This window comes from Branchiostoma floridae, chromosome 4 (assembly GCF_000003815.2).
Source record: "Branchiostoma floridae strain S238N-H82 chromosome 4, Bfl_VNyyK, whole genome shotgun sequence".
Lineage (NCBI taxonomy): Eukaryota > Metazoa > Chordata > Leptocardii > Amphioxiformes > Branchiostomatidae > Branchiostoma > Branchiostoma floridae.
In genome coordinates this window covers 26239131-26261471 of record NC_049982.1, presented here as the reverse complement: position 1 = coordinate 26261471, position 22341 = coordinate 26239131, and the positions used below count along the sequence as shown (strand labels likewise).

The 22341-nt window shown below is 41.4% G+C and overlaps 3 protein-coding genes across 6 annotated transcripts; 1 reads left to right on the top strand and 2 right to left on the bottom strand.

Moving 5' to 3' along the window:
- Window positions 1-5258: 5258 nt before the first annotated feature.
- On the bottom strand, window positions 5259-13134 carry LOC118414600 (BLOC-1-related complex subunit 7-like). 2 transcript variants are annotated; one of them, XM_035818754.1, is made up of 5 exons: window positions 12951-13134; window positions 11344-11406; window positions 10433-10476; window positions 9430-9450; window positions 5259-6063 (listed from the first exon to the last, which is right to left on the bottom strand). In XM_035818754.1, the coding sequence occupies exons 1-5, from the start codon at window positions 13065-13067 to the stop codon at window positions 6012-6014; spliced, it is 297 nt and encodes a 98-aa protein (XP_035674647.1). In that variant the 5' UTR covers window positions 13068-13134; the 3' UTR covers window positions 5259-6011. The 2 variants fall into 2 exon arrangements, with proteins under 2 accessions (XP_035674647.1, XP_035674648.1); XM_035818755.1 differs by lacking the exon at window positions 9430-9450.
- Window positions 13135-13343: 209 nt separating this feature from the next.
- On the top strand, window positions 13344-15540 carry LOC118413691. The gene is made up of 2 exons (XM_035817219.1): window positions 13344-13599; window positions 14134-15540. The coding sequence occupies exons 1-2, from the start codon at window positions 13436-13438 to the stop codon at window positions 14489-14491; spliced, it is 522 nt and encodes a 173-aa protein (XP_035673112.1). The 5' UTR covers window positions 13344-13435; the 3' UTR covers window positions 14492-15540.
- A 1076-nt stretch (window positions 15541-16616) lies between these two features.
- On the bottom strand, window positions 16617-21215 carry LOC118413470 (kelch-like protein 18). Of its 3 annotated transcripts, none has more exons than XM_035816875.1 (5): window positions 20683-21212; window positions 19660-19920; window positions 19287-19426; window positions 18737-18943; window positions 16621-17902 (listed from the first exon to the last, which is right to left on the bottom strand). In XM_035816875.1, exons 1-5 carry the CDS (start codon window positions 20938-20940, stop codon window positions 17023-17025), a joined length of 1746 nt encoding a protein of 581 aa, XP_035672768.1. In that variant the 5' UTR covers window positions 20941-21212; the 3' UTR covers window positions 16621-17022. The 3 variants fall into 3 exon arrangements, with proteins under 3 accessions (XP_035672770.1, XP_035672768.1, XP_035672771.1); XM_035816878.1 differs by lacking the exon at window positions 16621-17902 and adding an exon at window positions 18360-18543 and having other exon boundaries at window positions 20683-21204; XM_035816877.1 differs by lacking the exon at window positions 18737-18943 and having other exon boundaries at window positions 16617-17902; window positions 20683-21215.
- Between the last annotated feature and the right edge of the window lie 1126 nt (window positions 21216-22341).

The following is a 22341-nucleotide window of genomic DNA, read 5'->3' as shown; positions in this document are numbered from 1 at the left end:
AGTAGTGGGTTGTTTTGTTAACATGTTGAAATATTTCTTCATGAAAATTCAAAATTTATGTCCAATATGTCTTATGAGGAAAATTTGCAATATTCTAAAATTTAGTTTATATCTTTCGACCATGATAGATCTATTAGGTGGTGGCAAGGTAAATCCAAGATGCATGTAATATGGAATTTATATATATTGTACAGTAATTTTTCATTACATCGTATCTGTGATTATGGCGTATCATCTATAATATTTTCACTGGTTAACATTTGTATCTTGTGCAGCGTTCAATATTTGTTATGGATATCATGTTTTGTTTCATATATATATACTTTGATTTCTTATAAACTTCCTTTGCTTAAGTGTGGAGGTAGACTTAATCTTATTCTGACCTTTCAGGTCTCAATTTCTTGAAATTGCTTTAGGATGTCTCTGTAGCTCAACCGGTAGCAGCCTCACAGTCGAGCTCCTGTTGGTTCCAATAAATTTAATTGGTAACTGGAGGACCCCGGTTCAATCCTGGGTCGGGTATCTTGGTTGTGGCTATATCCGTCTTTCGGAGGGGACGTTAAACGGGTGTCCTGTGTTCGAGGAGGTGCCTCGAGCAAAATCAGTCCAACGCCTCCTTTAATTCCTGAAAGTTGTGTGGCATGGTAAAAAAAACCGAAGGGTGAGCAACCCCTCTCTGCAAAAATATACCCTTTTACTAAGAAATAGTGAGGAAACATGCTCTCATGTGCCACTAGGCAGTACAAGGGTCGAACGAACCAACCACACTTCCCCAAGCTGCCGGCACTTCACCAGTACGCTTCCTGTAGGTCGTGACCACTTCAACGTCCAGTAATGGTACCTTTAACGGGGCAGCCCTCTCTATCTCCGGCAGATGGAACAGTTTCGATTGTTTTCAACGTATTTCAACATGTGCCCGGCTCCTCGAAAAGACAAAAAGGGGGGAATTGAAAGACGTAATATCAGGTATTTTCCAAGTGGATGCTTGTTTTGAGCGTATTTTACAGCTTTTTGGAGATGTCCGCTTTTTCTTCAGACACCTAATTCTAGATATCTGCCAATGTACAAAATACCACCAAATACGGTCAAAACAAACGTTGCACAAAATCTGATCTTTGAGTAAGTGTAAATGTGCGTTTTTTTCATAAACGTTTGCCTTTACGCATGCTTTACTAATGCCTAGTTTACGCGTTGCTTCAAAATAGTCAGAAAACACGGCTACTATGGCTACATCTGCTTTGATAGCTGTGTTTCCGATACGATGTGTTTTTCGTACGTTAAAAGTTGATCTTGTAGCTGAGGGTGCCAATGCGAAATGGTTTGTCGATATGCTTAGGTCCCATTTCCAAAACGGGGCCCGGCCGGGAAACAATAAATAAATAAATAAATAAATGTTTTATTGCAAGTTCATGCCTATGGGGCTAATTGCAAGGATAAAAGTGTTGACCAAGGAATATACACAAATTATGCTCATGACTATTGTTATGTCCTGTGTGTTTTGTGCCTTTATAGCATATTTTTCATTTCCGAAAGTTACCCGACCGGGCCCCGAGTTGGAAATTGGGACCTAGGCCTCAGTCCTCGGCGAATGACCCCTTATCACGGGGTGGGGGTGGTGTTGGTGTCTGGGAGGGAGGGGGGGGGGGGTCTTTGTCGGGATTGATAAAGAGGAGAAAGGGAGGATAAATCACTAATAACATTTGTGACATGCTTGGCTAGGGCTATGGCATTCAGAATCCCCCAAAGACTCACGGAGCTATGCGATCTTTGTGCATCCGTGATATCTGACAGGTAGCGGCCTACATAACAGCAGGGTACATCTGAATGTGTAACTTATCCGTCAGGAATGTAATTATATCTAAGTCACGACTTAAGCTTTCATACGCAATTCACCCCTGCCAAACAATCCAGTAACTCGCTTCTGTATTACGACTGAATGATTTGGAAATGTTAGTAAGAGGAGCCTGTCCTTGGTACTGAAAATGTTGTGTTCGCAGTTACCCGACCGGCCTTACTACTAGTATCTTCATTAAGGTATTGGTTACTTTGTGACTGTATTGTGAACGGTCTATGTGTTGAGTGTTCGCACCTATATCTCTATGTTCCGTTTCTGGATTCGTATGTCGTCTGTACTCAGTTGTGAAACGATACACGTTCTTTGTTTTCGCGGTAGCTGTCATTATGATCGATGTAATCATTTTAGAAATCACCCCTATTTTTTCGGTATTTTGGAACAGGCAATGTTGTTTCGGCGTTTGGTAATCAGCTTACCTCCAAGCAGATAGGGTGGGTCATGTGTTGTTACAGATGTAATTGAAGAGATGGTCGCCATGTGTGATGTAACGACAACAGCTGACGTCGTCGACCAACTGTTAAGGTGTTTATTTACTTGGACTTGGACTTGGTCTGTTATCTATTGTCTATTGTGTGTGCTGTTAGTCGTTTCATTTTACGTTCTATCAAGCAGTCGTAGATCGCGATCAGCACATTATTTGGAGTTTTGATACAGATTATGGAAGTGATCCAACATGTACAGTTTAACAATGCATAACTGAAGTTCATCATGCCATTGGTATCTTCAAGATCATATTTTGCTCGTTCTATTGCGTAGACTGCCAACATAAAGTGTTGCTCAGTGGATCTGTTTGTCTTAGTTTTTTTTTTTTCGTGAAAGAGACATGTAAACATGGTGGACAACCATTCTGCAGTTACTTTTATCACTCAGATGTCCAATCGAATCTTATGTTCCTATGTCCTAATTATTAGCGGTGCCCCTATACTTCAAGTAAAACTTGGATCGTCAGTATTTGGTAACAGGAAACACCTTTTCTCTAGACCCTAGCATAGAAGGTTGCCATCCCCTTAGATGTTGGGATCCGGTTCGGAACCGTTTGTTGAAATGTTTGAGAGACCCTGAAGCGTGTTGTCCACTCCTTTGAATGACATGTTTCTTTGACTAAACACAAAGGCGTTTCTATTTGATCTTTCGTTAAAGCGACAAAAATCCTTGCAATTGGACTATGTAACAGAGCGGGATTATGATTTCTGAGGGATTTTTTGATGATATATATATATATATATATATACACACGCCGGTTTACCCTTTCAAAACCTTTGTCTTCACTGGAGCCAGTAGTAGCGACACCTACGCAGTATATTAGCTAAGAAATATTATCCTAAAGAAGTGTCAGAAATTGATAAACCAATATGTTTTTGGTGCGTTTGTGTTTATCTGTGTGTGTTTGTGTGCGGTGTCTCTATGTGTGTGTGTTTGTCAACGCGATACCTCAAGATGGAGTCTTTATATGGGTAGGTTTTGATGATGAAAACTTGAATTGATTGAATTTTCCCCCCCGATGGTTGGAACTTGTTTTTTTCATCGCCCTTCTCTTTCCATGAATGTTATTTTTGTACGGTGTCTTTGATGCAGTTTCCGCACTTAATTCCCGCTCTCAAACATCCTTGGCCTTTAATCAAAATGTCTGATTTGCATTTGTCTATTTTTACGTATCGTCAAAGGCAGCTAACTACATTATATATACGTGCGTTGGTTTGCTTGAGCTACATTTCCGTTCTTCTGAGAAAAACTAGATTTGCATAATAAATGCGTAATGTACGGTGTCTATTACTATCTGTCTATACATTCCTTGAAAACAACATCAAAACACTGATTTGGGATATTCGTTTGAAAGTTTATCTGTGACATTGACAAGCACTTTGAAATTTACAAAAACAAAGTGAAGCGCTTACCAACGAAGTGTGACGTCAGCAAAGGATCAAAGGTGCCCAGCGGTCGGTATCGGTTCCCTACTCTTGGGGAAACTACATCCTGTTCAGAGTCCAGAATTTGTTGTGTGAACTCACAGAATTTCCAGGAAACTCTATGTATACGCGCTGTGAGACTTCCGTGGTTATAGCATTCATCCGTCCATGATCTTGTGTGAACTTAACAGTTTCAGGATTTGGGATAATTTAATTTGAGATCGACATTTCTTATCTTAGATGGAAGGACATACAGCCATGCTGTGTATGAATAAATGTGTGTCTTGTAATCTATGTACCCAGCCCAGATACTATTCTCCAAGCAGAGGTTTCGGTCGGGGTATAGTAGAGGCTGGGATCTCTTAAGTTACGGCTGCCCATGCACCGATTTTCTCAAAACAGTGGTTTGGTCGGGAGGCGTGGTAGTGGTGGAATTTCCTATGGCTACCTGAAGGGAGTCAGCTGTAAGAAATTCACTCAGAATATAACAGGACAGCAAAAAGGTACCGAACAAGAGTCATAAGGACACAAACCTCCGTGAAGTATCGTCGATTGGGCTAAGGTGTTTGATAACCTCTTTGACAGGAATAACAATTTCTTTAAAACCTGTTTCCATGTCTATATATTATTACACCTCTTGCAGATTATATGCAGACACTTAGATGAGCTGACAGCTGATTTAATGGTTGTACCACATTACTTTCAAGATGGGGTCATTGGTCTATAATTCTGCATACATGAAAATATTGCTTCATTGCCCCAATATCACCATTTTTCATTATAGTATCTATATTTGGTCTCCTGTGTACACACTGTTAACCTTACAATTTGCAGCATAGTTGTGTAATGTGTAAATATAATCTCCAACCAGATCCACGGTGCGTAAATGTAGTATCTAACTTACCGTAGGTGCCCGTTTGACTCCCTTAGCTGGCTATACTCCCTGGCCAGCTTTGATACTATCTTATGGCACCGTAGGATCTGCTTGGAGGGTTTTGTTGAAAGCAAAAGCATATCAAAGCTACTAATTGCCACCTTACTTTGTTACAAGCATGTACGTATTGATCTATATTAGATCCCCCCTCTTTTTTACCAATCACTAATTTTCCCAGAGTACTTATTCAAGAGTAACCCGCCCACATCTAGCAGTTGTTAAAGGGCACCTCAGCATGACCTTATTACAGTAACACTAATGATGTCTCTGGGTACAGACCATTAGTGGTGACACTTGTCAGTACTCCACACCACTCAACCCATATAGTAGGGAGGAAGTCTGCACAGAGAGGAGCAAAATTGGCTAGGCCTGGGGAAAAGAAAATGTGTGCTTTCTGTTACTTGACTAATTGCTCTAGCAAAAACCGTTTTCCGCAATTCTGTCATGCTACCAGCCTCAAAAGGCTATAAGACTACCTCTACCTTCTGTCTAGATCTGTTCTTTGTATGTGGCACTGTTGAAATAAGTTACTAATTTCAGTGCATAGCCACATTATCCTTGTCTGTCTTATAGAGCGAATAACATTTTAATAATAGAACGCCAAGCCACAGAAAAGTTTACAAACGAGAGTTCGGAGAACTCATACCTCCATGAAATATTTAGAGCTTAGATTTAATGCAATATGTCTTCCATATTTACATAATCTATGCATTGGGACATTTACATTCAACTAACTTACACATGTCACGTGTATGAAATTCCCATCATTTATCACCCAGGGATGATGACATCTCTGTACCAATTATGCAAATGAGGAACTTATTTACATAATGGCTTTGTTACACTTGCCCTTAATGAAATAACTTTCATGTACTGAAGTCTTGTTATGGGAAACAATGGAAAACATCAAAATACAATGCATGTACAATATAGTCATGTACAGACAGGCAAGCGTCTTAGTGTTAGACAAGCAGACAATGGAACAAAAATTGTTGCAGCGGTCACGGCATAAACCGTTAACGTAAAACCACTGCCAAGTAAAATGCAGTTACATTTACGATGACACTGTGAATATGTGTTTCCAATGCACTATGAATATGACACAGAATTGTTTCCTGCTTTCAGGTAACCAAATTGATTTCCACATATGACGTCATAGTAAACACAGCAGCCCATTTCGGTAACTTCTACTGCGATCCACAGAAATGTTCTTTTGAGGTGCAGATGAGAAAATATAAATTAAACTTGCAATTTTAATTGTACTTTACGATGATTATGCACTGTTTAGTTCTCAAAAGAATGTTTTTCCCTGCTCTCATCTTTGGATAGTCTTGAGTTGGTCTTGCAGTGTGTCTGTAACCTCCACACTGAGGAAAACACAAGAGCAAAAAAACAAGGTTTTTATTTAACGTCACATTAAACAATTCCTGTCACTCAAACACTAGTTCACCTTTATCCATGGGGTAACCTATATTTACTAGTAAGGGTATTCAGGGATATCAAGGCAATAGACGGTGGTTTAAATTTGCAATTTTTGTACATATAACTAGGGTGTTGCATTTTGAAATCACCGTCCGTCGACTTGATATCCCTAAATACCTTGTTTGTAAAACAATGGATATATGTTACCCCGTGGAAAATCTACAACTGCAAAAACAATTATACCTCTCTGTAAAATAGTAGCCTCTTCCATCACCTGGACTGCCCATGTCTGATTAATGACTACTTTCTATCAACTCTGAACTGTATGTCCTGGCACTCCTGGCAAGACTGCAGTCATCTTCCAACTCACTAGCTGTCACTCAAGTTGAACTCCAACCCAAACAGACTCACTCACCAAACACATGGGACGGGGCAAAATCCCATTCACGGCAAACTCTCTTCCTTAGCAAACTTAAGCTTCCCTTCCCGGCACAAGAGAACCCAGCCAACGTTGAAAAGCGCGAACCAACGCCCCCCCCCCCCCAAATAAAAAACAGCCCCCTTCGAAGACTGCAACGTCTAGACATGTAGTGACACTTGTCACCATAGACTTGGATGGTTCTAAAGTCGAATATCTGAATGTGTGAAATTGGCTTTCTTTGCCTTCTAATTTGATTTTTCTTCTTCTTCTATTTGTATTCATTTTCTTGAAGCTGCCTGGTTTAAAGTTCGCAGTAGCACCATGCACTGTAGTCTCTTACCGCCATGGAAAAATGTTTGTGGTGGTTTTAACTTTGTGGTGAAGCGGCCACCGTGAAAACCGCACAAGTTTCTGCATTTACACATTTTACAGTAATTCGAAAGAAATTAGAAAAAAACACATCCTCTCAGCAGAAGTCTGAAACCAAGGACTTTATATAACTTCTTTCATCAAAACAAACAATACAACTTCTCACGCGCCATAGAGAAACTGAGACGGCATCCCGCCGTGTTAGAAAACGTGTCTAACAGAACGACTTGTTCCAACGCCCACGCAACACGACCTACATGTACACGTCGGACTGCAGGGGTCTCATCAAAGGAGTGCGGTCCCTTTGACACCTCCACAGTCATTATGTAGGAAATTGCCACCTAATAACCTAATCACAGTCAGAGAGACAGGCATGCTGCACAAAAGATGGGACTCACCTGCTCCAATCTGTACATACTGGAAGTTGCTTTACGTTTGTGAGGCTCTAATTTCACAGTAGGAAGAAAATATAGTGTTCCTGGTTTGCGGTTGAAACAATAGTAGCACTACGATACAGTGGAAACATTGACGTCTTTCAGAAACCAAGCTAAATTGCGCAGCCTTACACTTCTCAGTGACTTGGCAGGGGTGCTATAGATAGACAGAACGGTCACTTTGGGCGATGCATTCTTAATGAATATGTGTCTATTATTTGAGGATTGGGTCTTTCTGATATTCACTGAAACAGGTGCCTCAGTCTGATACATACATGTGTAATAGTACAATTACAATGTACTACGATTAAGGGGGTAGGAAGGTAGAAGACAGAACAAGTTTGTAGTGAGGTGACGTCTGAATTTTTCGTACATGAAACCACTGTGAACATTTTATGGCTTACAGTACACATTTGGCAATCTAAATAGACTACAGTAAGTAAGTAAGTGGGAAATTAAGTTATTTGGGCCAATTTTGAGCGATATCACCATCATAATCCACCGGAGATTACCACAAAGGTTGTGTGTATGAACTGTCATCAGTCGCGAGACCGAATGTTTTCTCAAACGAAGCAATTTGCGACTACGGAATGAATTTGCTTTCAAACTCAATTTGAGGCGGTGGATCAGTCAAGACAGGAATCAAATCACTTCGGAAATAGCAGCATAAAGTGTTTATGGTTGTTGATGCTTAGGGGTTTGTCACGAAGGTTGAAATAGGCCCAATTCTCCTCAGTACTGTAAAAGCAGACATCACACACATAAAGGAAATGCCTGTTTCTAAAAGTATTGATGCTAGTTGTTTTGAACTGCAGACTTGAAACCTCCAAGAAATTCTCCCTTTCTCTTCTACCTGTGGGAGGGCCGTGTTGTATTTTACCTGTGTCATACTCATCCAAGAAAACACATGTACATGTTTCAATGTGAAATGCACCAGAGTCCTCAAACAAATTCCAGTTCCAATGTCTGAATCCAGCATTGCAGTTGGGGTTCCCCCTTCCATGGTGTGTTAACACAAAAGTTAAATATATATGAACCTTGTTCATTTCTTCAAACTTTAAGAAAACCCTTGTTCAGACCAGGTTAAAAAAAAAAAAGGTTCAACTTCAAGCCTTCAAGGCCTTTCGTTTTTTTGGACTCGGTTCTCGGATGTTGTACCGGTCCAAACCGGTACAGTCTAACCGGTATCCACCCCTAGGGTTCCATAATTGATCCATAATTGCGGAGAGTACTTGAACATGTCCGGCGGTGTGTCTCTCCTTGGATAGACCTCCGGTTTAATGTCCCATCCAGGATGTTGATAATTGAAGCTAAAGGTTGAGTGAGGAATTTGGTGACAAGAGCCTTTCCCAAGGGCATGGAACATTTTGGTCTGCCTGAGGGAATAGATCCCAGAACCTTTAGGCCACACCAAATCTATTTCTTGCTTCTCGGAATTTTTCAGAAATAAATTGAACTGACAGATTTTTTCACAAAAGGTCTGGGGGAAAATATACAGCTTAAAATTTAAATAACACACAAAAAAACAGCCTGAGGTGTTAAATAGCATGTTCTATATATTAATAAGTCCCTTACTTTGATTTGTTACTAATACAAGGCATTGTTTTTGGACTAAAATTATGTGTATGTGGCTCTGAATGGTAGTATTTACAGGTTTGTGATAGTCTGTGTAACACAAACTCTGCTGTCCGGGGCTGTAAATGGCCCCTCCTTGCTAGGAGGCTGGCGGGTGTTGGACGGGCTGCTTTCTTGGGACTTAATATTTTTTTTTTGAAAATGAAAAACACAGACAGGCAAATCCAATTAGCAACAAACAAAATGTGTGTGACATTAGCTTCCAAGTCAACAACCTTAACACATTAGGCCTGAAATAACAGCATGTAGCTGGGCAATATGTATCTGTCACAGGAGAGATTGGAATCCAGGGAATTCAGAATTTTCCTAGCAGAGACTGGAACTCCAATCTCACCTAGGAAAGCTTGGAATTTTACCAGAACTACTGTAACAGTGCATGTAAATTGTAACTGTAATTGCAATCTCTCCTAGGAGAATCTGAAATTCACAACAAAAATACAAGACGTCCATACCTTCTTTCTATGGCATCGGCCCTGTGCAGAAAGGAACAGAAAAAAACATTAATTTGGCAGTACTACAGCTAATTTCTAAGTGGCACTTGGATATACATATACATTGTACTACAGACGTATGTATCAATTAAAAATGAAATCTACTTTTGTTTTTTGAGGGAGATATTTCTCATTAAGTTAGCCCCACAAAGAAGAAAAATACTGTGAGTGCATTTAAGTTCGCGGATATTTCATTTTGCGGTAGCGGAAATATGGAGTGTTTGCGGTGGTTTTGAGTTGCATGTAGTCACATATTGTAATGGATAAATTACTCGCATTTAGTGGTGCGTACCTAAAGCCCGGACTTGGAATGGGACCTAAAAATGTTTAGGTCCAAGTCCAAAAAAAACCTAAATGTCCGGACTCAAGTCCGGCCTTGCAAAAAGCTAGCTGTCACTTATATTCCTTTTTCTTGTTCTAAACCATCTAAAACCTTCCATAGACTGTAAAATTTTCACTGGAAAAAGACAAAAAACATTTCGTGTTTACACTGGCTGTATATAATTTGCATGTATTTTTCATATTGCATTTCAGTTCATGCTAACATGCAATTTTATATGTACCACCCCCCCTCCCCCTCAAAAAAGAAAACTTTCTAGCGCACATAATAGTATTAATACGCAATGATGGGTTCAGGTCCGGACTTTAAATCCGGACCTGAACCTGAACTGCTGGACTTGAATCCGGACCTGAACCTGAATATGAGTTTAGGTACGCACCACTACTCGCATTGGTTTGGAGTTTGTGGTGGAGAGGCAGCTGCGAAAACAGCAAACACAAATAAAACCACCACGAACATTTCTGTGGCTAGATTGACAAGTCTAGGAGCAATAAAGGACATTTTTGATTGTAGTACGGCCGGAGTTCTTTTCGTCAATGCCCAATATTGTATTAATTTGTAATCAGTGCCCTCTTGTGGCAACAACAACAACAAAAAACTCCCAAGACTCAGAAAATTACTTACTGAAATTGTAGATGTGCTGCTATTATGCTCATCTTCTTCAAATTCTGGAAGGAAGAACAATATGTGTATCAGATGCATACCTAGCATTGTAATGTTAGTACTATAAAGAACATGACCACTGATTTCCACTTTGGTATCTTTCCTTTTTTTCCTTGTCAGGGGGCCCTGAATGTCTGCCTTAGGGGATATATATCCAAAAGGTTTCCTTATCGCCAATTAGAGACTGTAATTCCAATGTGTTTCTCATGAGTTTCATGGTAATCAATCACTCGTAGGAGGAGAGCATCCTGTATTGAGCAGACAGCAGGCTCGCAGGTCCTTGTGTTTCTGTGGGTGGATTCCAGAGAAGTTAGCTAAGGCCACACCGATTTAATTTCTTGGTTCATGGATTCGCTCGCTCCTATTTTTTGGGGAAAAAAATGAAAATAAAAATTACCACTCAGCAAATTTTCACCATTAATGAAACCACCAACTTTCTGGTGTACGTAGCAAATTGGCCTTTATATTATAAGCTCCTTAAAGTGTGGGTACAGGTGCTGTTACTGTACAAAAATAGTGTTTTAATTTGTACTTTTTTCAAGCTGAAAACGTTTTTTCTTTATGTTTTGGATTAGCCGTTACCTTTACTCTAACCATTTTACAATTTTTATTTTTATTTCGCCCTCTCGCTCCATATTTTTTATGAAAAAATCCGTGAACCAAGAAATTAAATTGGTGTGGCCTAAGGATAATAGATATGATTCCATTGGGTTTCACATGTGTATCCTTTGGAATACATTGGAATCACAATAGAAAGGTGTTCCAGTACTAGTATGTCTCTCCTGTGTGACAGAGCTTTGAAAAGTAGAAGAACTTATGAAACTCGCTGTACTTTTGTTGTTTTAATTAAGATTTTCCCGTAACGATCTCACCTGGTCCGAGTTCTCAAGTGTTTTTTCTTGACCGGCAAAGTTTGTAGCAGCCAGGTTCAAAACCTATGGAAAAGACACAAATGAATTAATCATATCATATAGTTAGACTTGTCAAAGCAGCATAACAAGTAAAATGTCATTTATGTTGCATCAGTGATGGTAATGAGCCCACTTGTGTTTCTAAGATAACATCAGAGGCCAAATTTCCCTAACCCTTCTCCTGTGAGTCCTGTCAACAATGGTCTGCCTAGTAAACACCTACATTGTTTGTAACTTTTTTTGCACTATCACCAGGCACACCCTGTCAATAGCCATGACCTTTATAATATAAGCTTCCTTCATACATTGAGGAAGTGCAACATTATTCAAGTCAAGTGTAATATAATATTTGAGTAGGTAATGTGTATAAAAATTAGGTTAATGCCCCTGAAACGTAAACAGTCTCATCTCAACCAATGTTTCGATTTGCTTAAGAACGTCCAGTAAGGTTTTGTTTATGTGTCACTCGGGCTTTCACCTTTGACATATCACGCTGCACATGTCCCGTTGCAGCACGCGTACTCTTGTCTCCTATGTTTCTTCTGGTTCCGGGTCGGAGTTCAAATCTGACCGGAGTTGACGTAATGATGTAGAAATAGGCCGGAAGTGCGCTGGTGTCTCCCTAACTTTTGCTCCCTATTGCTTGGTGATCGAGGCTGAGCATAGATTTGTCGTATTTACTGAAAAGCCCGTGGGTTGTATTGTTTTTGTGCGAGGAGTAGTTGGTCAGCCAGCGAAACCGTTTTTGTATTAGTCCGCTGCAACGGTGATGCGTTTTTTTTGCCTGATGACCCAAATAGCATCGTTTTTCATGCGATTTCGAAGAAATTACGTCATCGAAGATTGCAAAAAAGTTATCACATGGAATTTTTTTATTTTCATTTTACACCAACATGAAGAATTTAGCTTTTCTACCACGTAGGCCATTATCCTGGGAAAATTCGTTTTTTCCAAGCAGCTTCGATCAAAAAAGTGTCAAAAAAATGATACTTTTCGGGTCCAAAATTAAAATTTTATTACATATACTACCCGAAATAAAGAGGCAACAGACGATACCAATAGGTTTGTCGGAAAGAGGCAGTAAACGGCTTTCCACCATATTGATTAAGTTTCGCGTCCTACGTTTACTAGCGGAACTGTAGCCCTTCGGCCTGAGGCTGTCCGCCAACCTCCGAAATCGTAAAAGAAACTCCGGTCCGAGACCTTCTAGCTAGCTGGTGTATACTGGTTATATACAGATACAGATGATATGAGACAGCACTTGCAATTATAATTAGTCTCCAAGCAAGAACTTTAATACAAAACTTTTATTCGTGACATTCTCAAAAAATTATGCACTTTGTCCTGGTCATTGACTACATCTTTAGGAACACAGAAACTGGGAACCACAATTGTTAAATTGTCTCTATCTTTTCGCTTGCACGTCGGCAAATGGCTGTTGACTAGCACGATTATGCCTCCAAACATCTGCTTGAATATTAACAGAAAAGGGGGAGGGCACTATGACAAAGATATTTTGCGACAAAAAAATCACCTGTTTCTGAAGCAAAGGGCAAACATCAGCTCACCTCAGATGACCTTGAACCCCTCAGAAGCTGCCGACACAGTGAACCTGTATCATTTATGTTTCCTATAATTTTGTCCGATATTTTTGTTTTCGGGTCCAACTTCGGACTGGAAGTCATCTTGTCCACAACAACGTTAGCCGCAAATCAGACCATTACTGTCGTAAACTAAACTCCAAGCTGATGTTAGGCCATTTCTATCTGACTTTCTAACTTATAAGTTTTATTTCATTTACAAAACGAAACAATAGTATTACAAAAATGTAGAAAAAAAAAGCCAGAGAATACTATAAACGTCTGCTTGGAGAGAAGTCGTAAACTACACTACGTTTGCGGTAGTTAAGGGGTCAATCGTTGTTAAACATCCAATAAAACTGTTATCGCAAACTGGTCCTTATTGCCGATCTATTCATCAAAATGTCTTGTGAGATTGTATGTGCTCATCAGAGTTTCTGTTGGAGAGAAATATTGGTTTCTAAAGATTTTGTATGCAAATAGCTGTTCCACCAAGTTGTGTGCATTGCTGTACGGTCCCCAGTCTATGCAAGATGGCGCGAAATTTGCCTGACAGTGGTGAAGTCGTACGGATTTCGGAGATTTTCCTAAGGGGGGCCGAGGAGTTGGACGGTCAAGCCGTGCGTGTGATGGGAAAGTGAGTCTGGGTTTCAGATAATTACCGAGATATCTGAGAAATAGCAAAGGGGTTTTGCCATACAAACCCTGCGTACGACTCAGTCTTTGGGGGGGAGGGCGCTTCAGGAATATTCAAATTATTGAGGCTTCAAAATTTAAGTCGTGTGCTTAAATTGGTTATGTTATTGTGCCTGCGTGTGTGTTTTTCTGTGTATAAGGTCCATGGGATGGCAACAGGAAGAAATGGTTTAATTATGGGCCCCCATCGGGCTTTGTATGGTACTGCAGCAGATCCTCCTGTTGTTTTATCTCATGTTCTGGACAAGCTATGCTAACCTGGTGTCCAGCATTGTTTGCTTTAGTCTGCTCCTGAAGGTTGCTACCTGTCAACAAGTCTGGGTAGCGACCTTTGCGTGATCGGGAGTGGACCAAAGCGAACAAGGCTGTTCAGACTACTATTTTGAAATAGCTAGATTGTGCTAGTTTAATATATAAATATTGCTTACTTTTATCATAAATGAGACAAGATAAAGCAATAACTCTAATGGCTCAGAGTTTTCCACGGCGGTATGAGGTCTCCTACTCTTGTTGTATACTGTATGTTGTTTCCTCTTGCTAGGCTGGAGACCCACGACATTATAGGTTGTACAGCTGAGTTGTCCAACGTTGAGCGGTCCAAGAACAGCAGTCCACACCAGCAACTATCCGTCGACACAAGACTTATCGAACCATTTCAAGCCAGACTCGGTTCCATCTTCCAGATGATTGGAGAGACAGAATTCACGGCAGGTGGTCCACTTCTGCACGCCCGAGTCGTGAGATGTGTGGATGGGATAGACACTGCAGTGTACTATAAAGCGTTAGATATGCAGAGGCAATATTTAAAAGAAAGACTGTCCCTCTATATCTGAGGGGTCACCAATATTGTGAACTACGGCTGTGGCGCGTTGATACATCCGATCATGGAAGTTAAGTGTCGTGCAGTCCAGACAGTACTTGGATGGGAGACCACCAAGGAAGACTGGATACTGTAGCCGGGTTATACCAAAGACTCTTCTTTAATATATGGTACATACTTCTTTCTCTGCTAAGAGGAAGAGTATGGAAGCTAAACACACTACACTACCAGTGAATAGCCCCCTGATGTAGTGACCTAATACATGTAGTATGTGTGTGGCCCCAGGGCTACGAAACGGAGATGGGCGCTGGACCCGATGCATCACATTGATGTATGGGTAACTTCAGCTTTAGTATTGTGAAAACAGTAGAGCAGTATGTTCTTCATTGATCCCTCATTCTGGCTGAATCTGATAATCACATTCATGGTTGGAGGTACAACAGAATGTGGTATTTTGCCTTGGGAGATAAACATGGTTAAGGAGGTTTGACGGCTTAATACTTATCGCAGGGTTGCACAAGCTACAAGGATTGAATATGTAAGTTCAGTGTACACTCTACATTATACAATGTATGTAAAATAAGGTAAAATTTGTGATCATTCTCTGCTGAAACTACTTTTTTATGACACCTAGCAGATATCAGCATACTGCAGCTAATGCACAGCAGTTGGCAGAAACACTAACAGTATTCAGGCATCAATTCACACTGACTAAGCAAATATTGTAATCCAACTGTAAGAGTTTCAAAACTAGTATAATAGGTAGCAATCAGTATACCGTATAGCAGATTTTCTTCCGGACCTCGCTCGCTGTTGTGCACAGAAGATTATTCTAGAGAATAGCTCATTTATTTCATTTTACCAGGGTTTAAGTTCAACTTTAATAGGCTGTTTCAAGTACTTTGATGCGCTACTATGCAAACTGGCTTGTACATGCTTAATCTAGGAACTTCTTCACAGTGCAATTGGCATTCAAACTGAATTGGGCTTGACAACGCTTTATTTCCACCAGTACATACCTTGTTTAAAAATTATACAAAAAATATATGTTATACATGGGAATAATTGTATGTAAATTGGTTTTAATCAAATGTGGATAACTGTGCAATTAGCTTTGTAGGCAAAAGTTAACAAGAAGTTAGTAACATACCTGTAAAGTGCCAAACTGATAAACAAATACAGTTATGCTAATCATACCACAAAACTAGTACAGTCAAACCTGTCTATAGCGGCCACTCAAGGGACTGGTCAAAATTGGCCACTATAGAGAGGTGGCCACTATAGAGAATATGCTAATTAATTGACCACAAGCAATAAGTTACACATGGTTTTAGTACCCACTGATCTTTATTCACATAATACATGTAAACAGTACTGTACATGTACTGCAATGATTTTACACTATATGTATTAAGAAAACAAAAGCTATAAAAAGTTTTAAATGTTCTACAGTTGATATTGTCTGAAGAGACCGGTATCGTCATATTTCTTTGATCTTTCGTCTTGTATCCTTTGATACTTCGCCGTCCGTGTGTTCCCTCCCGCGTTCACACGTCAGGTTCGCCCATTATGCTAATGTGGTACTCACAAGAAAAGTCTCGTCATTTTAGACTTATCTCTTAATAAATGTAAGAATAAAATCCACCATAGTCTGAAGTTCATATCATTTTGTCTTTGTAACAATTCATTTAGAAAGTTTTTGTGATAAAAATTAACCTAAGCGATAGTGTATTAGAACGTAACTTTAACGCAATTTACCTCTGTAATATTGGTGTCATCTGTTGACCTTATATGACCTCGCTTGTCGGCGGGTATGGGTAGCGCCAGTTTACGAAGTTTTGTTTTGAAAATAAATCAAAGAGGTTTTAAATCCGGCGTAGGGTGACGATACGGCAGCTGTATATGGCCGAATGCGTGCCGAAACATAGATCAGCGGTCCGCGTGGCCGTAATCGGCAGTGTTTTTGTACCTGCGGGACCGGAAATCGTGTGGCCGTGGCCGCGTTGGACAGGTGGCCGCTAAGCCTATTTCTTAATCATTACGAATCCAAGGGACCGACAAAAAGTGGCCACTATGGGCAGGTGGCCGTTATGCAAAGGTGGCCGCTAATACAGGTTTGACTGTACATGTATAAAGAAGGCCCATACATACACTGATCCTAAATTTTTGATAAAAAGTATGACTACTGGGATCCCATGTACCACCAGACCCCATCACCAAATAGTTGTTTAAGGGGGCATATGGGAGCTCCAGTTAACAAAGTAGGATGGCATCCAGGTTGATGATGTCTAATAATTACTGTTAGACTAAGAGACACAGAATATCAGTTCAATCCCTTATAGAAAGATGTCCAATGAAAAAAGAAGCAAGCATTTCTATGAAATTTCTAATAATGAAAGCTCCTACTAGATCTAATTTTACCATTGCAGGGGCATTTGGCAAAAATATGTATCTAAACAAAATGTCATGATTCAGTCCAGCGGGGTACTCTATATGTCCTTGATCTGCACATTAATGCTTGAAAACACAAGAGGTGATGTGTATTTATGCACCTTTAAGATATGCCAAGCACATACGAGCCACTGGGAACGGCAAATCACCATGCGCATAACATTTCTTATCACGTAGAGCGACATTCAAGTCTCTCCAGGCATCAGCAGACCTGTCATACACATAGACGAGATGCAGAAGTTTAGTCCCTTCACCCGGAACCCTGTCACGAACAATGGCTACCAAAATGTGCAGCTGGTTCTCCATTACGAAAAGATTGGGTACGCCATCGTATTCACGCGTACGGTTCCCCGGGTCCGGACAGCCTTGCAGTATCTGCCAGCTGTCAGACTCCGTGTTGTACACCATTGTCGTGTTAAAGTCCTGGTCTGTGCAGAAGATCTCTGTTCCCATGGCAACAGCGTTATAGCCTAGAGTGTATTCTGACGGTGGAGGTGGAGTTTTATCGCACCACTGGTCTGTCCTTGGGTCGTAACACTGTATTTCAGTTCCGCACAGCATTGTGAAGAGATAGATGTGCTGATTGCAGGACACTGCGAAACACCAGTCCAATTGCCCATCAAGTTGCGGTGTGGAACAGTTGTGCCACGTGTCCGTGTGCTGGTTGTGCTTCTTCAACACCACCACTCGGTCCACTGACTCTGACACTATGAGGTAAAAAAGCTGGCCATTGATTTCCATCAGGAAGTCAAAGTATTTTTTATTATCACGGTCTTCTCTACATACCAAAGACTTTCGTTCCCATTTGTTCCCAGCATGGCTGTACTTACAAAGGGCGTAGGTTTCACGTGAATGTTCAGCGAGGATGAAGATGTCATTATCACTGGTAGCAGTCCCTGTCATTGGAGTTATGTCATAGCGATGCCTGATGTACGTCCCTTCCCTTGGGTTCATCCACAGCATCTCTCTTGACCTGAGAAGGACACAATACACTGAATAATCGACCAAACTTTATTGTAAATCCGCACAAGCAGAATCATCTCAAATACTGTGTATTCATTCATTGTTGCAATGAATCTATTTTGCATTAGGAGGGGAAAGGAGGTTTTCACAGTGTATTAAATTGGCAGTTATTCTGTAGGACAATTGTGTTAGTAATACAGTGCATATCTTTAAACCAGCCCAGGGGACACTAGAGGGAGCCACCAACACAAATTCCAACCAACACATGCCAAAACTGTAGACTTTGTTGCAGTCTTCGAAGGGGGCTGGTTTTTATGGGGGGGGGGGGGGGGGGGTTGCGGCATTGGCCAGGACGGGGCAAAACTCCATTTCACGGCAAACTCCCCTCCTCTGCATCCCTAGGCCATTTCCCTGCACAAGAGAACCTAGGCAACGTTGAAAATCACAAACCAACGCAACCCCCCCAAATAAAAACCGGCCCTGTTCAAAGACTGCAACGGAGTCTACCAAAACTGATACCAGTAATATATATTCCTTTTTTCCCTGCACAATTCTGGAGGGAACACCCTGCTTGGCATGGTCGTGATAGCCTCACAGTTTGGTCCTTCCGTGCCAGGCTGGAGGACTGCCCATCATAGCCCATGACCTCAACTACCCATGCAAGTCAAGAGTGGAGAAAAATTATTATTGACAGGTACCCTTTCTTCATATGCTACAATTTACAGCCGAAAAATAAAAAATCATGTATCATTCTTTCATAGATAGAAAAGAGCTATATGTCTTTCAGGCATGGGAGAACAAAATCCCACAAATATACTTCTGCCTGTACTATTTTTCCACACACCGTTCAGCGAAAACCAGAGCCATTTCCGTCACATCCGTCCCGACCCTCCTCTTCATGTTAACTTTGGAAGTCTTCTTTACCACCTTCCTGATAACAGATCTCCCAGGATACTCCCTGACCAGGGGGTGCTTCAAGATGACTGCCTTGTCATTTGAGGTCAGCAGGTTGAACCGGATATGAGGGAGGATGCTGGGTAGGTGGTGTAGTCTGTAGGGTACAGAGTAGGTTTAGCTGGTTCCATGGTATCACAAAGACCATAGCATGTCCAGGACAAAAGGAACAAAAAACAAGTTCTCTGCAGTACCAAGGTCACACAGCAGAGGGCCTTAACTTGACCTTTGTCCCAACAACTATCGACATCCCAAATATCATCAGAATCCATCTTGAGCTTTTAAAGTAATACTGACCACAACTATCAGGAAACACATCCAAAACTACACCTCTATTGGTCATGGAGGTATTCAAGTTCATTTCATGTTAAAACCCAAATGTCCACTGTCCAGTCAAGTATATGATGTTCTTGGTCCAACAGAAGAACACTGATACCCACCTGTCCTCCCTGCTGTGCTGCACCCATCTCACCACAGCCTCCCACACTGTTGTCTCCTCTTTCACATCCAGCCAATCCTCGCTGATGATCTCAATCAGCTGATTCACACTCAGGCTGCAGAACTCCTCACTGGAGGCAACCTGTGCATGGAGGTGCAGAGTACAATTTGTACATTGGGAAAAGCTTGTTATTTAACACTGAAATATTAGGAATGGCAAGTACATGTAGTTATATTCTTTTATATCATTCTGAGGACAGCTATGATTAGGTTACAAAAGTTGCACACCAACACATTATTCTAGAATCTCATGACAGATTGTATGAAAGGGAAGACATAAAATGCAGTGAACTACTATCAAAATATCAGACCCACCTCAGAAAAGTTTCTATAGATTAACTGCAGACAATGTTTTCTGACAACGTCCACAGAGAAGACATCAGCAAACTTGTACAGGTCCACACAGGTGGAGCGCTCCACGTTCGTGGCCATGTAGCTGCTGCAGGTGTCTCTCACATAGTCCAGTTGGAGGAGGTCGGCTGCCTGGTACAGGGGCTGCACTTTGTCCAGGGAGACATTGAGGGTTCCCGAGTAGATGTAACTCAGGATCTCCTCAAACATGCCTGCATCCAAACCCTGCAAACAATTCAACATAAGTATGTTCAAACATTTACCACATACGGTATCATTATTAGGGGATACATAGCTGGGAATTATATCGCAAATTTCTTTGATTATAGATATACGCTATTTCACAGAGTTCACTACACAAGTGCGGTAACAGGAATTCTGGGTATTATGTCAAAGGTGAAGGCTTCATGAATATCAACATTTCACCATTTGCAGGCGTTCTGGACATTGTGATGCAAATCGGAGGATTGGTTGAGACAAGAGTGTTTACTGGTCTCCTGCACGTTTGACATATTACCCGGGATTCCTGTTGCTCGCACATTTTTTTTTTGCGTAGTGAACTCAGTGAAAGAGCTTATTATAATGAAGGTCAAACTTCCATCCCATTCTGCTCCCCTGATTTATCTACATTATCTGGATATACTACACGCTACTACTACTACTTGCACACAGTATAGTAATAATTTGTATCAGATGACTAAGTCATTTTGTTATTAAAAAATGCTCATGAAATATAATGATACATTGTATGTAGCTTGCTAACTACTTAAAGAGGTTACCAGTAACTGAATAAGTTAGGGAGGGGGTCATCATAACTTTCTTAGTGTCAGGGACAGATCAAAGATTCATCATCTCTCTCATCAAAGATTAAAGAAAGATGAACTTTTGTTGGTTTGGGCTAAGCTTGTGTGTGCTCTATAAAACGTAGCATCTGTGAAAGCTCCCGGTTTCACTCTATTCTAACCACACACAACTCCAGCCCTTAACCTGTAAAACGACCGTCTTCTGCCGACTTTCCGCCATGTCACTTGTAAACATGGCCCTGAAGTAGGGGCTGGCCGCGGACAGAACAAGTCGATGGCAGGGAAACCGCCGGCCCTCGACTTCAAGGACGACATCCTGCAGTACCCCAGTCTTCTGTAAGTCGTCCACGATTCCAAGAAACCCGTTTAGATATCTAGAGTCTTGGTAGGAACGGGGAAGAAATGTGTTGCGGGCGTGAGGGTCTTGGTCTGCGGCAGCCATGTTGATGATGACAAGGATGCAAGCTGAGGGGTTTCCGGAATCAATGGGCTCGGCTAGTGGGTTGGGCGTGTTGCTAATAGACTACTGGGCCCCACTGACTTTTAACCAGTGTGAGACGCCATGTTGATTGTGGAATTCTATAAAACTGTTTGTGTATCTCTTCACTTATTAATCACAAAAGTAGTTCACGCCTGCAAGGTCCAGGGCAGTGAAATGCAACTAAGGCGAGAGGACCTCCATGGCTCGGGCAGGTGTTGGACCTACTCTCTAAAGCCCCCTTTAAGCCCCGTTTTAATACAAATCAAGATTTTAGCCCGGCCGAGTTGTCAGCGAGCTCCAAATTACAAGGAGGTATGACCCTGATGCATATGCCGACGAAGAAACTCTGCCATTTGTTCGTAGGCATCAGGTTCATGCCTCCTCGTAATTTAGAACTCGCTGACACCTCGGCCGAGCTAAATTCTTGATTTGTAAAGGGGGCTTAAGCAGATCCTACGGTGCCATAAGATAGAATCAAAGCTGGTCAAGGAGTATAGTCAGCCAAAGGGAGTCAGAGGGGCACGGTGGGTTTGATACTATATTACGCCAACGTGGATCTGCTTGGAGATTAATGGGACCGCCTCTGCAAAACTGGAAGTCCAATGTACTAGTCCAGACTAGTTCGGACTAGTTCGGCCCAGTCCGAAGTGGTCCGAGAGAATTTGGACTAGTCCGGACCTGTTTGAAATTGGGTCAGCAGGTCCCAAGTGGTCCCGGCTGGTGCCGGGATGGGGTCCAGGACTAGTCCGGCAGATCAGGTAGTCCGGGACCACCAACAACCCTCCAGGACTTAGTCATTTTTTTGATCGGGCTAAGAATGTCAGGGAGCTGTGCCGCAACGCCCCCTTCTGTACATCGGGAGCATCGCACTCTCCAAGTAGATGTACAGTTGTGGGCTTGTACATGTAGTGGCAGCTCTGCGTGCTCTGCCTCCCCCAGACCCTGCTGACCCAGAACAAAGAAATCGCGGGCACTGCTAGTCCATGGTCGTAACGTCAGTTTGGAGAACGGAAACTGACTGAAGTATGAAAAATATTATGGTTACCGTATCAAGGTAGTTTACTGGCAGCAATTTATGTTGCTTTATTAACTTTCATTACAGATATCATTTGTAATTGTATATCGAAAGATTTACTGTGAAAAAAAAAAAACAGCAACTATTCATCTTCCGCAAAGAGTAGGACAGGCCTAGTCAGATGATGTAGGTGCGGGAGGACAGAAAGTTACTCAGCATTACCCTGGAGGGCACTGGCCCCCACTATCGTTAGAACTTCTTTATATAAAGAGCCAACCTCATGTTTCTGTCACTATTTGATTCTGTACAAATGTGTTGTCCAAACATGGCCTGTCCCAGGAGATGGG

Coding starts and splice junctions, on each gene's coding strand:
- LOC118414600 (XM_035818754.1), bottom strand. CDS start 13,067: ATGACTTCCAGTCCGAAGTTGGACCCGAAAACAAAAATATCGGACAAA. Junction 9,451..10,432: donor GCAGCACATCTACAATTTCA/GTAAGTAATTTT, acceptor CTTTCTGCACAG/GGCCGATGCCATAGAAAGAA. Junction 6,064..9,429: donor GCCGATGCCATAGAAAGAAG/GTATGGACGTCT, acceptor TGTTTTCCTCAG/TGTGGAGGTTACAGACACAC.
- LOC118413691 (XM_035817219.1), top strand. CDS start 13,436: ATGCAAATAGCTGTTCCACCAAGTTGTGTGCATTGCTGTACGGTCCCC. Junction 13,600..14,133: donor GCCGTGCGTGTGATGGGAAA/GTGAGTCTGGGT, acceptor CTAATGGCTCAG/AGTTTTCCACGGCGGTATGA.
- LOC118413470 (XM_035816875.1), bottom strand. CDS start 20,940: ATGGCTGCCGCAGACCAAGACCCTCACGCCCGCAACACATTTCTTCCC. Junction 19,921..20,682: donor AGAAGACGGTCGTTTTACAG/GTTAAGGGCTGG, acceptor AATTGTTTGCAG/GGTTTGGATGCAGGCATGTT. Junction 18,944..19,286: donor CAGCACAGCAGGGAGGACAG/GTGGGTATCAGT, acceptor TGTACCCTACAG/ACTACACCACCTACCCAGCA.